General features: G+C 41.4%; 1 protein-coding gene across 3 annotated transcripts in view; it reads left to right on the forward strand.

Moving 5' to 3' along the window:
• Window positions 1-16,371, forward strand: part of si:dkeyp-34c12.1 (uncharacterized protein LOC570187 homolog) — a 25,274-nt gene continuing 8,903 nt past the window's right edge. The window contains exons 1-11 of one of the 3 annotated variants that reach the window (XM_046840740.1): window positions 1-641; window positions 1,286-1,391; window positions 2,555-2,685; window positions 2,942-3,040; window positions 3,143-3,339; window positions 3,763-3,814; window positions 3,886-3,948; window positions 4,437-4,556; window positions 4,652-6,055; window positions 6,140-6,322; window positions 14,041-14,460. In XM_046840740.1, coding sequence (XP_046696696.1) covers window positions 477-641; window positions 1,286-1,391; window positions 2,555-2,685; window positions 2,942-3,040; window positions 3,143-3,339; window positions 3,763-3,814; window positions 3,886-3,948; window positions 4,437-4,556; window positions 4,652-6,055; window positions 6,140-6,307 — 2,505 coding nt within the window. In that variant the 5' untranslated portion in view covers window positions 1-476 and the 3' untranslated portion in view covers window positions 6,308-6,322; window positions 14,041-14,460. Of the gene's footprint in view, window positions 642-1,285; window positions 1,392-2,554; window positions 2,686-2,941; window positions 3,041-3,142; window positions 3,340-3,762; window positions 3,815-3,885; window positions 3,949-4,436; window positions 4,557-4,651; window positions 6,056-6,139; window positions 6,323-6,444; window positions 6,734-14,040; window positions 14,461-16,371 lie in introns of those variants that run through there. The other 2 variants (XM_046840743.1, XM_046840741.1) reach the window with 2 other exon arrangements.

The following is a 16,371-nucleotide window of genomic DNA, read 5'->3' on the forward strand; positions in this document are numbered from 1 at the left end:
TTAATTGGACAACGCGTTGTTAATGGCAGTTGTTCAGAATAATTCTTTAGTATAGCCGTGTATTGTTAGATTTTGGTTTTAAATGATATTTACTTTAAAAAGCGAATATGAATGTGTCGGTAATAAGTATTTGTATTTATGTATTATATTTATTTATTTCAAAATAAAATGAAAGTCGCATAGATATGTTATACCGGAAAAAGAAGCTAGCTATAAAACTTTGGTACTTGGTGTTTCATTCCTTTAAATATCAGCGAAATATTGCTGAAAAGTGAATTTACTGGACATTATAAGTTTTAGTGTCGGTCATGTTTAATATTATTCTGGCTTTTTTTTGTGAATTGAAACAGATTGGTTCAAAATGGCGCCCGGCGTAAACGTAGTGCGCATGCGCGTTGTAGTAACAGTAATAGTAGTAGCCAAGCTCAAGGTTTCATTACAACTTTTCTCCACGAAGTTGAAGTTGTTGAGGCGCCATGAGTTTACACCTAGCTCCTCTTCACTGTCCGTCACCTATCGAGAACAAGCGCTTAAGCCTTATTCCCGTTGGACGACAGCTCCAGAGAACTCCTCCGACCAAAAAGATCTCGGAGACGCATAGGAATGAAAACCCGACGGTCAAAGAGGAAGAAGAGTCTCAGGTAAGTGTTACAAACACGATCAAGATCATTGAGGCGTTTAGATTCCCAGACATTTTAGCGACAGAGTGCGTTACAAACTACTGTAAAGTCTTTAATCTATTAATAAGTACCCGGATGTTACCCGACCTAATTTGAGTTGAAAGGGGCGTGGCCTCTCAGGAAGGTCTGTTCAATTTGGGAGATCTTGACACTGAAGAATCTTTCCAGGAATCTTTAATCGAAATGCTTCCTTACATAAAAGCATCGAGGATTATGTTCTTTCATTAAGTAATAAAAAAAAAATCTGTATATTATCAATCTCTAATTATAAAGCCTTCTGAAAACGAACCGGCCAATCAGAATCCAGAATAATAAAGGTAAAGGCTTCTTTGTCACATGTTCCTTACAGAACAGTGAAATTCTTTCTCCGCATATCCCACCGATGTTAGGAAGCTGGGGTCTGAGCTCACGGTCAGCCATGATACAGCGAAGGGGGTTTAGGGGCCTTGCTCAAAGGCCCAAGAGTGGCATCTTGGTGATACCGGGGCTTGAACACCCGACGTTCCGAGAGCCTTAACCACTCATAATCCATGAAGAAGTTGATGGTTGGGGTTAGTGTATATAGGTTTCAATTGTTTAAACATTTTTCCCTCTGTCGTGTACAGGAGGCACCTCAAAATGCGTCCATCGGCGGTCAGGATGATTCCACGTGCCCGTCTGTGAAGGACGAGAGGATCTCCTTTCGCAGATCCAGCATCACGTCGGCATCAAGTGCGTTTTCTGTGTGCTCTTAGGCTTTTTTTTTTTTTTTTATGTTGATGTATTTTTCACAGTCATAAGCTCAAATCAGACTGCAATACTTTCCTCTTTACTCAGTTGCTCCTTCCTCTTTTTCTTTCAGCAGCGGCTCATCTGTCTCCATGCTACTCTTTCTTCTACATTTGACCAACTACCTGCATGTCTTCTCTCACCACATCCATAAACCTCCTCCTTGGTCTTCCTCTTTTTCTCCTTCCTGGTGGCTCCATCCTTAGTATTCTCCTACTGATATACCCCATGTCCCTCCTCTGCACATGTCCAAAACATCTCAATTCACCACTTCTCCCTGCAACTCTTCCTCATTCACTCACATGTACTCTGTCTAACTCCTACTGACTTTCATTCCCCTTCTCTCCAGCGAGTACTTTCAGGCTCTTCTCAACATGCTCCTTACCCACACCACTAATCACAATATCATCCACAAACATCATAGTACACGGAGACTCCTGTCTGACCTCGTCCTTCAACCTGTCCATCACCACTGCAAACAGGAAAGGGTTTAGAGCTGACCCTTTGATGCAGTTCCACCTCCACCTCGAACCAGTCTGTCGTTTCTACTGCACACTTCAGTGCTGTCACACTGTCCTCGTACATGTCCTGCACCACCCTCACATACTTCTCTGACACACCAGACTTCCTCATACAATACCACAACTCCTCTCTCCACCCTGTCGTGCACTTTCTCTTAATTTACAAACACACTTCTGACCTTCTCTAACCTTTTTTTTTTACATTCTCACAGCAAATAATGCATCTGTGGTGCTCCTCTCGGCATGAAACCATACCGTTGCTCACAGATGGTCACTTCTTCTCTCAGCCTGGGGCTTCCACTACTCTTTCCCATAACTTTATGGTGTGACTGATGAACTTAATTCCCCTGTAGTTACTGCAGGTCTGCACATCTGCCTTATTCTTAAAAACCGGTACCATCAAACTCCTCCATTCCTCAGGCATCGTCTTAAACAATCTGGTGAAAAGCTCCACTGCATCTCTCCTAAACATCTCCATACATTACATACATTTTACCAACATTGTTATGTCAGCCTAAGCATTAAGTGTAGTTGGATGTTGTGATGTAGGGATTCAGTATATCTGACTACTGAGTTGTTTTTTAGGTGTGTTATTGGCGATGGGGAACGCAGACCCTGATGTTTTTATCCAGGGCATGCAGGGTTACCGGTGGACTGACGCAGACCTGGAGTTCGTCCATCAGGCCAAGCATCAGAAACGAGCCCAGCAGCTACAGGTGAACACGCATTTCCTACACACCGAACACAAGCGAGCTACATCATAATGAAAATAGTAATGGGACACCTGACTTTTCCAGCCATATGTGGTTCTTCTACAAACTGCTCCCACAAAGTTGGAGGCACACAACTCTATAAAACGTGTTTGTTTAGAAGGAGATTTTTACTTCAACCGTACTAGGAGACCTATTCCAGCATGAAGATCTAAATACATAGATACAACCTACAGTAAATACATATTTTTAATTTTTACAGCAAGAGTTGGGTGAGGTGGAGAAAACCCTGCAGGTCGAGACTCAGAGGTTGGAGCTGGCCGTAGGCTCTCGAGACCAACTTCTGTCTGAACTGTCCAAGGTGATGTGACTCAATAAGAACCGAAGGGACTCAGCTCGTATCCCTCTGTGCCGTTCTGTATTGTTCATCAGCACCGGTGTGACGTTGTACCGTGCCTTGCAGATGCCGTCCTGCGACCTGCTCCTGACGCTGTGTAAAAGCATCCTGTCCCAATCTCGAACCTCTGATGAGCTGGACGGTTTGGGAGACAAAGCTTTGCTTTCGCTGCTGAAGCTACAGGACGTCCAGCGAGCAATGCGTGAGGAAAACGCCGAGATCAGACGTCTCGAACGAGATGTGGCTAAAGCTCAGGAGCTCAGGTTTATTATAAATTTACATATTGCTTCATAATAAATAATATATATATTTTTTATAAATAATTAACCAAATAAATATACAAAAAAATGGAAATAATGGTAATGAATATATTAATTAGTACTTATTTATGCACAAATAAGGTTTATAAATGCTTATTTAATTTGATCCAAATGTAATTTAAATACTATAATAAAATAATCAAACATTTTATTCTTACGAAAATATTTTTGACTGTGAATTGACATTTTAAGGTCTAATCATCAAGTTTCGAAGTGGTTCATGTATTAAACTTAAACAAAAATACTATTCTATTATTTATTTAATTAAATGGTTTGGAAATGAATGTCTTATCAAATAAAATAAAAAAAATGTATGCCATGATTCTGTGTATATTTTTTTTTTCCAATTGTTTTCCGCCGTTCTAGAGATAAGGAGGAGAAAGCCAGGAACCTTCAGAAGAAAATCCTCACACTTCAGGTACCGCTCGGGGCTGGATGTTAAAAACAACACGTGAAAGGAATTTTTTTAATCTTTATTTTATTTTTCAGACAAACGTAGACACTTTGAAGGTGGAACTTACAGAGTTAAAGACTCAGCTGACTGAGAAAGAGGTGTGTTTACACTGTGCTGAAAATAATGAATGATTTAACCAATTAACATTCAACAACAAAACAAACAGTCTTTGTATATAACATTTACATTAAAGCGCAGTGAAAATTCTTATCTTTTCCAAGCTTGTTAGATGCTGGCCATAGTACACCAGCCCCATCAGAGAGGTTTTAGGGCCTTGCTCAAGGGCCCAACAATAGCACTTTGGCAGTACCAGAGCTTGAACTTTTCATCTTTTGATCAGTAACCTGAAAAATAATTAAAACTGTGCGCAAATCGTTTAAATGGTGGCCATTTTTTGGTCCCTTTTTACAGTCCAGTTAGGGAAAAGAAATGCCTTAAAATATTTCCATTTTGTCCATTGTCGTTTTTAATCTAGGGCTATATTCAAATAATGTGTTTTTTTTAGCATTATTACTTGTGTATTTCTGCTTGAATGTCCTCTTTAAACAGCGTGGCTTATAATTTTAGTAAAACTTTCCTGTTTTAGGAGGCCTCTAAGGCTGCACAAGTACAAAAAAAAGTCTATAAGGATTCTAAAGCCCAAGCGATTTCCTATGCTCCAATAACCCCAGAGGAGAAAGATGCAGAGGGGATAAACACAAGTCAGGTACAGTTCACTGGTTTTTCTTCTTTAGGCTGCTAATTAGTTCTTAGTAATTAGTAATTTTTCTTCACATTGGTTTAAAACTTTTACTCTTTTAGGCCTCAGTGGTGTCCCAAGTGTCGGAGAAAGGCCGCAAGGGAACCAGAAAAGCTAAGCCCTTAACCAAGGCCCAAAAAGAGAAGCTCTTGAAGCAGACCAATAGAGTGGAGAAAGCTGGCAAGGATGAAACTGAGGAGGCTAAACTAGCTCCAAAGGGGAAGGCTGGCAAAGACACACCTGAAGTTAAGATAGCTACAAGGAAAAACCTTGGCAAGGACACACCTAAGGATGGTAAGATAGCAAAAAAGAAGGCAGCTGGAAAGGATGCACCTGAGGAAGATATTATAGCTCCAAAGAAGAAGGCTGGCAAAGATGAACCTGAGGAGGATACGATTGCTCCAAAGAAGAAGTCTGGCAAGGATGCACCTAAAGAAGTTAAGATAGCTACAAAGAAAAATGTTGGCAAGGACACACCTGAGAAGGGTAAGATAGCTCCAAAGAAGAAGGATGGAAAGGATGTAGATGAGGAAAGTAAGATAACTCCAAAGGAAAAGGTTGGCAAAGACACCCCTGAGGAAGGGAAAACGGCTACAAAGGACAAGGCCCCCAAAAAAGTGTCTGCAAAGACGACCTCTGCCAAGAAGCAGACATCCCCAAGGGAGATTGCTCAAAATGAGCACTCACAAGTAAATATCCCAGAAAAGATGCCCCGAAAGGTCAAGTTCTCAAACATGGCTGCAGAGCATGAGAAAAGCCGTAAGGGATCCAGACCTGCAAAAACCTCTACCACAGCCACAAAAAACACAGCACAAAAGAAGGTATTGCTGGAAGAGTCGACTGAAAATGTTTCATTTGAATCGGCTGACATGGAAATAGAGGAAGGTAAGAGAGCCCCAAAGATAAACCCCCCCAAAAAGATGACTTCCAAAAAAAAAACTGAGAAGGAATTGACCCTAAAAGAGGCCGCTTCTCAAGTAGAGGAGTTGGCCCTGAAGGAGCTGGTCCTGGCTCAAGTGCCCGAGAGAAGCCATACAGCAAAGTCCTCAACTCGGTCGGCAAAAGACAAAGCCCCGAAGAAGACTGCTCAGAAGGAGTTAACGACGAATAAGATGGTCTCAATGGAGACTACTGAAAAGGAAATGGCTGAGAAAAGTAAAACAGCACCAAAGACGAAGGCCCCAATAAAGAAGGCTTCAAAAAAGTCTGACAAGAAAGAATTAGTCCCAGATGAGACAGCGTCTCAAGTAAAAACTACAGTGGAGTCGGCCTCAGAGGAGTTGCCCCCCAAGAGCAACGCCTCAAACGTGGATCAATTGCTGGAGAAAGGGCGCAAGGGATCCAGAACCGCTAAACCAGCTCTAGAGGAGAAGGAATCAGTTTTGAAAGAGACTGTTTTAAAGAGAAGGGCTCCTAAAGAAAAACCGCTCAAGCCGAGATCTGGGGAGAACGAGACCGAAAATGAGGTACATTTGGTTTGTTTAATTTTTACAACATGGAACTTATTTGTATAACAAAGACCAGTTTACTATTAAATTTTACTTCCTCAGGATTCCTCAATTGTCGCAAAGGTACGGAAAAGCACCCGAAAGGTTGCCAGACCACCAGAATCTCCGTTAGAAACTGAACCTGTAACAGCCCGTCGTTCAAAAAGGAACACTGTAAAGAGCCAGAGTCTGAGTAAGACGATCCCTGAGAAAACAACCCGCTCCAGATGAAGATGATCATCTGAGGTACAGAAAACTTGAGATCAATGTTCAGTACACATGCTTCTCATGTAACTTATACATGGCACTAAACATATAAACAGACATTCCATCTGAGAGAATGAGCCTTTTATATATATTTTTTTTAGGTAGAGATCTCACTGTGATCACTTACTGCCCTCTAGTGGACGTGTCTGTCTTTACATGAGTAGAAAATAGGATTCACAGATTATTATAATAAATATAATAATTATTATTATAATTATTATAATTTTGCTCTAGCATGTGTATTGTGTTGCAAAATAAAGTTTTGTCTGAGACTTTATACTTTTTTGAAAATCCAAAAAATAGATGAGAGGATAAAAGCGGGTTAAAAGTGTGCAGACGTATGATTTTCATATGATGTCTATCTTTTTAAAATGGTGGTACATACCGCAATACTCTTGGTCATTTTTCTTTTGAGTTTTTGAACTGTGACATGGCCATGAAAGAAAAACTACAATTTGTATGCACTCCTAGTTGTTCCACCATGTTCCTTGTTTCCCCTTTAAATATCCCTGTTTTCCAGCCATCGCATTACATTTCCAAAACACGCTCGCCTGGACTCCACTGTGCGGTCAAAACGGAGAGAGAAACACACACCAGACATGAAAAGAGAGCGAGGGATCAGAGCGTTCATGCTATAATCAAATCCTGGGTGATTTTATTAGATGGGTGGAACCAGCTTGTGTCAACATTTCTGTTGGATTGGGGAAGATTGGTGTTAAAAAAGGCGAACACTTTCGAAACGCCTCCCGAACCCGAAGCGTAAATTGCCTCCATCGTAATGTCTTCCAGACTTTGTGCTTCTGACTCGGCGATATCTCAAGCTACCACGCGGCCATTTTTAGGTTGAAGTTTAGTGATTTAAAAAAAAGGAAAGAAAAAAAAGTCACTGTTTACTTTGAAACATTTCCACTCGAACATCAGGACGTAGTCCAGCGCCTCACGTCCATAACGACTTGCTGATGAGGTGGAATTGCTCGCAGGCCACGCCAATTACGCCTCACATCTTTGACATGTAGTGTAAAAGTCTATAGTCATTTTTCCATTAGGTATGTGGGAAAGTGGTCCATTGAATTCATAGTGAATTAGTATAGTGTTTAAGGTCTTATGGACAAAAGTTTTGTGGACACTTCAGTAAAAGATTAAGTGCTTTTCAAACATCCAATTTCTTCTGGGAAGATCTTCCACTAGAGTTTGCACCCACAGCGGTGTTAGTATTGGGTGATAGTGAGGTGAGGAGGCCTGAGGTTCAGTCAGCGTTCACATTCTTTTTTCAGTAGGGTCGAAGCTCCAAACCTTTAAAAAGCATTTATTCATTAAACTTGAACAAGTGTGCCTCCAATTTTGTAACAGTTTAGGGAGGATCCAAATATGCCTGAAAATGTCAGGTGTCTCAATACTTTTGGCCGTAACGTGTATATCTTAATCCCCAATCATTTATTCACCTCACAGTTAACACATTCCTGTGCAAATCTCTAAGGCGTGTGCTTTTTTTTTTTTTTTATATATATATATATATATATATATATATATATATATATATATATATATAAAATCTCGTCTAGTGCTTTTAGTAGAAGGGAAGATAAAAAAAAATGTGTACGTATAAGAACATTTTTGTGATGATTTAAAAAAGGAAAAAAAAAAAGAAAAGGTCGTCAGCCTGAGATTTTTGTGTGCAGGTGCTCCGTGAGGCCAGACACAATATAAATAAATAAAAAAATTAAAAAATAACAAACACCCAAACACCCCCCCCATGGCTGTTTTAACTGGTGAATCATTATTTGAATGTTTAATACTCAATTGTATGTAAACTTAATCAAGTTGAGACATGACTTCGCTTATGGTGATCATAATGGGCTAGAATACTGTGATTGGTTAATAATTTAGGGCATTACAGCATGTAATTTACAGCAATTTACGCTACCGTGACGTACAAAGTTTACAGTATACGTAAGTCGAACTTTTGAAGATTTGTACAAGTTTAATTCATTGAATGAGAAATCCAAGGATGTTGAAAAAGTATTGGATTCAAACTTGAGCCATAATGCATTCCAGCTTCACCAGATTAATATCTTGCCAGTATTTTTGTTATCCCAGACTCTCGCTCGTGTCCGGCTCTGATTTATCTCTCGGTCACCTCTGGAACGGTAACACTAGCGAGTTCTTCTTGAAAGTATTACACTGTTGATGTCCAGCCAGAGATGTGGAACCCTCGTTCCTTCGATTCCTCAGCTGGATCAACACGCTTTCAGCTCGAAAGACAAACGCCTACGGACGGCGCCATAAATCTCGCGTGTGGCATCATAGCTCGTCTTTCACGACGACGCGATTCCCCTTACGCAATAAAAGATGTCTCGGCCTGCTCAACACCTCAATCCAAAGAGAGAAAGAGAGCTTAGCTATGGCTCTGATGACCTTGTGATCAAGGAATATCTGTTGTTTTTTTTTTTTTTTATTTAGCTTTTTTTTCCCCCCTCCTTGCACATCTGGTGACCAGACAGATTTCATTACTGAAAGGAGAAACAACATCAAAGGGGAGTGTATGAATTCCACGGCTTTTAGTGCAGCTCCGAGAAGGAACTCGATGCCTTCTTTTTCGAGGTGCAAAATAATTTGCAGAATCGGATCATCGTGGCCGTCATGGCTCACGGGTTCGAGCGCGTCTGCTTCATATTCTTTTATATAAAAACACGCTTTTTTGCTGGTAGAGTGATCGCAGAACAAGATGGATTACATTCCAAGTTCTGTGAAACCAAAAAAAATAAATGCTTTCAACCACCAACTTAAAAATTAAATTTTCGATTGGTAACAAGATTCAGGAAATCCTGTTTTGTGATTTCCCACAATTGGGGTACAATACAGAACTTTAGCTTTTTGGTTGGTCGGCTCTTTCGGCTAATCGTTATGTTGACCATCATTATGTTTATCTCTGGATGATATGGATGAAGTGTTTTCTGGCCTTCCTGTAGTACGTCTCTTTTATTTATTTATTTATTTATTTATTTATTTTAAAGCAAAGCCATCCTTCTGAGATCTCCTCACAGCTGGCCTCGCACTGGAGCGAAGCAATAAACGGGCTTTTTTTGCGAGACGTTGTAAAAAGATGAGTTCACTACCTCCGAAATGCCAGAGATGATCTGTCTCTGGTCTGATTTTTTTGCAGACGCGCTCGCGTTGTTGTTTTTTTTGTAGCTTAGGAACAAAATACGACGGAGCGAGCACCATCGGTTCGTGCGGCCTTAAAGCTTGAAGTGTTTGTGGATCTTGGAGATCATGAACTTTTCATCTGCCCAAGGTTGTCTGACTGGGCCAGGGCCGTCCTTTTTTTATTTGATTGAAGCGATCCTGGAATGTTTGCATTTACATCACTCAGAGTTATGCTTTCAGGATGCCGCGTGTCAACGTCTCGCCTTCGCGCCAATCTCTAAATGTGGTCCAAACAAAAGATTTTTTCTCTCTCTCTCTCTCTCTCTCTCTCTCTCTCTCTTTTTTTTTCTTCAAGTGTATACATTGAGAACGTCGGAGATGATGCCCTTCATTGCAGGAGTTATGATTAAAGACGTGTACAAGTGATTTTAACACGCTGATTGAGGAGAGATTTCTGTTTAGCGCTCTCTGCCAATGAGACATTCTATCCCTAGGAATGCTGGGAAACATAGCATAAAAGTCTCCATTTTGATGTGCAACTGACGTGTGGTATCCGCTCCCCGGTGACCTTAAAAGTCCCCGAAGGCCTGGTGTGTCTGCTCATTCATCAGCTCAATTCCGATCATGATCCCTTTATATACAAGGCCCTTGTGAAAGACCGTTATTATGATGATGAATGGGGCAGCGGTGGGAACGGTGTGTGTTGCTGTTAGGATTAGCTTCTGTTTTCCTAGCATTAGTGGTGAGCACTCAGCCAGCAGCCATCCTGGGGATATCAGGAAACCAGCACTGCTACTTTCCAACAAATGTGTTATCATCAGCAGTGATTTGAAGGTCTTGGTAATACTCTGTAGAACCCATCGGTCTGGAGCAGCTTCTTTTTAAAAAGAGGCGCTTGAAATCACATCAACCTGTGACCTGCGTTTTTTTTAAACACAAGCAGTCACTTTCTATTCACGTCCTTATAGTTAAGGACGCAAACTCCGTTGAACCCTTGGTTTGGAACGAGCCCCCCTCCCTCACCTTTTTATATTCGTGCTGTGCATTTTCAGGGTCGGCAAGATCGTTGCTCGGATCAGATTACAACCCCGTTTATGACTTCTTATAGTTATATAAATTGAAGGAATTCGAAGGAAATTCCACACCCAGCGTTCTTAATGGGGCACGCCGAGTGGCTGCCACTAGAGGTCAGCGTCACATCCAGGTGCCATCTGTGACGACCTCGAACGACACTAGAGAAAAGAATGCATGCTGGTACGGCGTCAAGTGTAGAGACATCATGTGTCATCGCGTATCCCTTAGAGTTCTGTTCTCACATTCGGTTTGGAGACAACGGTAGGTCGCTGTCCACGGCCAAGGAAAACCCCATCAAAGTATATTAGCAACAAGAACCAGCTCCGCTCCAGTATGCGCAAAATGTGCCACATGTAACTGCCGTCCTTGCCAAGTCTAGCCTCGGCCAGCCCAATGTGCGAGTAAAGCGCGAAACCAGATACTCCGCCTCAACCTTTAGCATCCTGCCAAAGCGCGACATTGGTTTTTTTTATGTTCTCCTTAAGTCTTCCAGAGTTACAGTATTACTATTAAGCCTGTTTTAGACCAAATCCATTTTTGTGAAACACATTCGAGGTGTGACCAGGAATCTGTGTTCAAAAAGGCAGGGAGATTAATTACACTCAAGGCTTCAAATATTCGCTTTTAATTCAAGCCCTTCATTCTGCATAGATCCCTTCATGCAAAGGTGAGCCATAAGACATACTTCATCCAGAGCACAAATCCTAGTTTTAGGAAAAAACCTTCCAATTCCTGTTTCGTATCCCACAATGTTCGTTTGACGTTCGCTATATATATATATATATATATATATATATATATATATATATATATATATATATATATATATATATATATATATATATATATATATATATATATATATATATATAATATAATATAATTACACATCACACCCGTCCGACTCATGAGCTGTAAATCCTTCAGGAATTATTGGTGAATGTGTACAAAAAAAAAAAAGAAGCTGAACTCATTTGTTTTTGCTTCTGGACAGGCCTTGAGGAAGCGAGCGGTTTAGCTGGAGTCCAGAAGGGGGAAAAAAAGAGGGGTTTGTCGAGTGAGCATTTGATCTGGCGCTGAATTGCTAGTAAAGCATCAAAATAAAAAATCGGAGACTAAACATTTTGACACAGCCTCTGTACACACACCCTTTAGACTGAGGGAACGAGGAGAAGGATGAGTTTTATTCCCACATTTCTAAGTACCCTTGGCACTAACGAGGCGAACGATGGTATAGTTCAATTATAAGATCTTCAAGGTACTTTGAAGGTGCACCAGATTGCTGTTCTGCCATGAGACATATTTTTAGACCCTTTTAAACCTATGGATGATTTAATCAGTGGAGGATTATCAAATCAAATGTACTTTTTGTATTTGTTAGCATGCCTGCTTATCTTGGCTGACGGCACTTGGCGGTCGAGATGGAAAAGGACCCAGCAAGCCACAGTGTCCTGAGGTTGCAAGCTTGTAATCGTCCTGGCAGGTCCTCTTGGTTTTGTGAAGATTTCCGATTATAAAATTTCACCTCGGAACTTAAATGGAGATACCACAGGAGCAAGCAGGCGGCCAGCCACAGTCAGAGGTTCTCCTTTCATTTGTCCCTATTGATTTTCAAGTTGCAGGGTTTTTTGAAATAACTCGATCAGTTGTTATCCACAAAGCGCCTGCTCTTGTGTTATTTTAAATTGAATATCTGTTGAAATTGGCCATGCAGTCTCAACACAAAAGACCCACCTCTGGGGCAGCAGTGGCTCAGCGGTTAAAGGCTGTGACTTGAGAGTTCCAGGCTGACAGAATCGGACACTTTAATTGAAGCATCTTCAACACCACTGCTCAAGGGGCATCATGTCATGGCTGAACCCTGCTACTGTGACCCCAGCTTCCCAGAATCCCAGGCGACGATCCAGTGGGATCTTCATTAGCATGAGAAGCCTAGTTCCGGTGAACGATTTTTAAACTTCAGCTTTCGAATATTCCTCCAGCTGTGAGAAAGCAACTGAACATATGCGAATAAAGTTGTGTAGTAAAAGTGGGCCAGTGGTTTTGGAGATTTTGAAACATGTGTAACATGCCTAAGAGGCCGTGATGGTAGCTGGCGGCTGTCGATGCCTCCCTCCCCTGCCTGGGCAGTATTGTAGCACTCTATATCACATCCGTGTGGGATTTTGTGAACACCGTAAATCCCAATGGCCTGCTGTGAACTCCTCATGGCTAGATAGACACAAGCTAGCTGGGTACTGTATACACTGGCATGGGCCCTCTGTGAATATTTGCCCAATATGTGTCTGAAATATTTGCAGAGTTGAGACTCCGGAGTGCTGTCTGGAGTGCTCAGGGCTTTGGTATTCTAAAATAAACCTGTGGAAAAAGTCTGAGGAACAGGGTGCACCAGGTTTTTGATTGGGTGGTTTTTTTTTCTGCCAGAAGCTTTCGTGAGAAATGTTAGGTTTTCACAACTATTTATCTACGCCATATTATGCCCCTCCAGGTCTGTACACAGCATCATTTCATCAATGGTTGCCTGAAATATTACATATACAGTAGATTTCCGTTTCACTCCTAATTTTCTAAATGGCCAATTTCTACCCACCAGCCGTCTCCCCACTATCATGTAACAAAATGGGGAGACTGAAGGCAACCTGCTTCCCTAAAGACATATTACCGTAAATATCTAGCGTCGAAGTGCAATCAGTCTTCTTTCACCTACATCTGCTCACAGAAGCACATAGTTGGTTGGTGATTCTCCGGGCTCGAGAGTAATACCTCCTTTCCGAGCCTCTTGGGCTCCTCTTGGATGGCTGTAGCATTGGTATAATGTGAACTCCAAATCTTCTGATAACAGTTATGGTAGCTCATTTTTTAATACATTTATGGCATATAAAAATCCAGAACTTACTTATATTTTGTGTCTCATTCATACAACTGAGCAGCTAAGGGGTTAAGGGCCTTGTTCGGGGGCCCAGGTGTGGCTGTGATTTACACTCACGACCTTCAGAGCCAAAGTCCAGTGTCTCAATAACTAAGCGATGACCTCCCAATACTAATATATCAAACTTCTGATTTCTGGATTTTGAGTTCCTCCAAAATGCTGCTATTTGGCCCTTGAACAAGGCCCTTAACTGCTCAGATGTAAAGGAGGGTGTCGGCCAAATGTCATAAATGTAAACGTACTCAAGAACCCCTAAATTTCTTTGCGCACAAAATGAGCTCCATGAAGATATGCTTTACATGGTTTGGAAAGGAAGATCTTGACTGGGCTGCTATAGAGCTCTGATCTCAACCCTACTGAACACCCTTTGGAATCAATGTGAATGCTGACTGCACCCCAGGTCTCCACACCTCACCTACCTAACTACCTGACTTTACTAACACCCTTATGGCTGATGAACATGAGTTAAGAAAAAGGACACACTTGCATTGTGTTTGCCATTTCTTAGAGTGTGTGTGTGTGTGTGTGTGTGTGTGTTTGTTTTCAGGATGAAAGTGTGCGTTCCTGCTCACATTGTAGAGACTGCCAGGATATTCCAAGGGTCGAGCGAGAGAACTGTCTGCTTCTGTGTGTGTTCATTTACTTTTTTTTTTTTTTTTTTTTTGTAATGAAACACGTCGCGTTCAAATTGCGGAATGTTTCTAAAACCGTGTTGTATAAAGTGGGCTATTATATAATAAATGAATTATACTGTGTACATATGCATGTAGAAAAGGACAGCGTGATGTCATGCCGTATAGCTGTTTTGCATTAAGAGTAAATACGATGCTCTGTGTGTGTGTGTGTGTGTGTGTGTGTGTGTGTGTGTGTGTGTGTGTGTGTGTGTGTGTGTGTAAGTAATGTCTTGCCTTAACAGAACCCAGTGTGTTGTCTGGTTGTATAATAAAGTTCTGTGTTGTTGTAAAAAGGGCCTCAGTGATCCTAAAAGCATCAACAGAAGTGCTGTGTGTGTGTGTGTGTGTGTGTGTGTGTGTGTGTGTGTGTGTGTGTGTGTGTGTGTGTGTGTGTGTGTGTGTGTGTGTGTCTTCAGTATTACATTGCTTGCACACTTAAGATCATTATTAAGATCAAATAAAATGAATTGATAGATTTTCATGGCAGCTACTTTAAAATGAGTCAGGTGAAGAAATCAACCCAAATTCCATCACTGTGGTGACAGGAACCGAAACATGGAGGTTGTGTTTAAGTGATGTTTCACTTAACTCTTGGAATGACGCACTGAAGGGTTGTGGTTGTCGAGACTGACCATGAGACCACATATAATAAGGTACGCGTCTTTGTATAGTTATTTATATAGTGCCGATAAAAGTTCAATGACTGTGTTTCTAAAGTACGTTTAACGCACAGCTATAGTGTATGTGGAAGCAGGAAATTGTACAAAAGTTTTAAATTTTTTGCATGAAATACTGGTAGATACAGATCGAGTAGATGGGTTCTTGTAGCTCATTCAGAAGAAATTGCATGTGAGGTAAGGAAGATGATCTCAGCAGCAAATCGACACTCAGACTTTGTTTGTTTATGGTCTCGTTGGACACCATTAGCTATGGTCTCGATCTTGATTCGATTCCCATTGGTTATGGTTTCCATCTTTACTCAGACACCATTAGCTGGTATCCCAGTCTTGATTCAATTTCCATTGTCTATGATCTTGGTCTTGGCTCAGACTTTATTTGGTTATGGTCTCAGTCTTGACTCACACCATTGGCCATGGTCTCGATCTTGACTCACACCGTTGGCTATGGTCTCGATCTTGATTCGATTCCCATTGGTTATGGTTTCCATCTTTACTCAGACACCATTATCTGTTGTCTCAGTCTTGACTCGATTCCCTTAGTCTATGATCTTGGTCTCAAGAATCGTCTTGATCTTGACCTAGATTCCATTGGCTCTCGTTTTGGTCAGAATTTGGGTGCAATTGGCAGTGATCTTTTTCCTGGCATGGACAGTTATTGGTGATTGTCTTTGTCTTTACTCTGGCATCATTGGCTACAGTTTTGCTCCTGACTTGGGGACCATTGGTTATGGTCTCTGTCTTTCCTCTGTTTTTTTAACACAGTTTAAAAGACAAGGAGTCAAACAAACAGCATTTTCAAATGCAAGATAGACAATTAATGACCAAGCAGTTCAAAAGATACCCATGTCACTCTAATAACATTTTCTGGAAATCTGATCAACCTGGCCACTTTCTGGACTTTAATTTGCTTCGGTTTTTAATTTTGAGCATTCCTTGGGGGCTAAAAAACAGTATTAAAATTGAACCATTTGGGTCTTTAAACATCTCTCACATTCCATATCTTGTCTAGTTTTCTTTTAACATTTGGGAAAACAAACACCATTCCTGAAGCAAGGAATCTGGGACAGCCAGACTCTAGGACAACAAGTGAAAATGGAAGAGAGAGAAAGCAAATAAAAGTTCATTGTGAAAGGAGCAGCAGCAATAATTTTGTTCATTCCTTGGCCCTCGTTTTGCCTCCGCCAGGCGTCGAATGATCAGACAGTGAGTCAGTAGTGTTCGGGTCCGCACCGGCAAACTCGACATCATCTTCGGATTCGAAAAAGAAAGACAAACTGCAGTCAAAACAGGCCCGCGGCTGCCATGTCTTCCTGACCACAGCGCAACAGGATCCCTGCTATGCAGGCTGGCCAAATAAACAAGCCGCATGAATGCCATGGTAGTCCGTCATAAATCATGTAATTATCAGGAAGGGGGGGGCGGATTCCCAGGATGTTTTTCACTCCAAATTGCCTCCTCAGGAAATCGATCCCCGACGGAGGCAGCGGCACTGTGAAATATTGGACGCGCTCCTTTCTTAACCTT

Source organism: Silurus meridionalis, chromosome 26 (genome assembly GCF_014805685.1).
Source record: "Silurus meridionalis isolate SWU-2019-XX chromosome 26, ASM1480568v1, whole genome shotgun sequence".
NCBI classification, from domain to species: Eukaryota; Metazoa; Chordata; class Actinopteri; order Siluriformes; family Siluridae; genus Silurus; species Silurus meridionalis.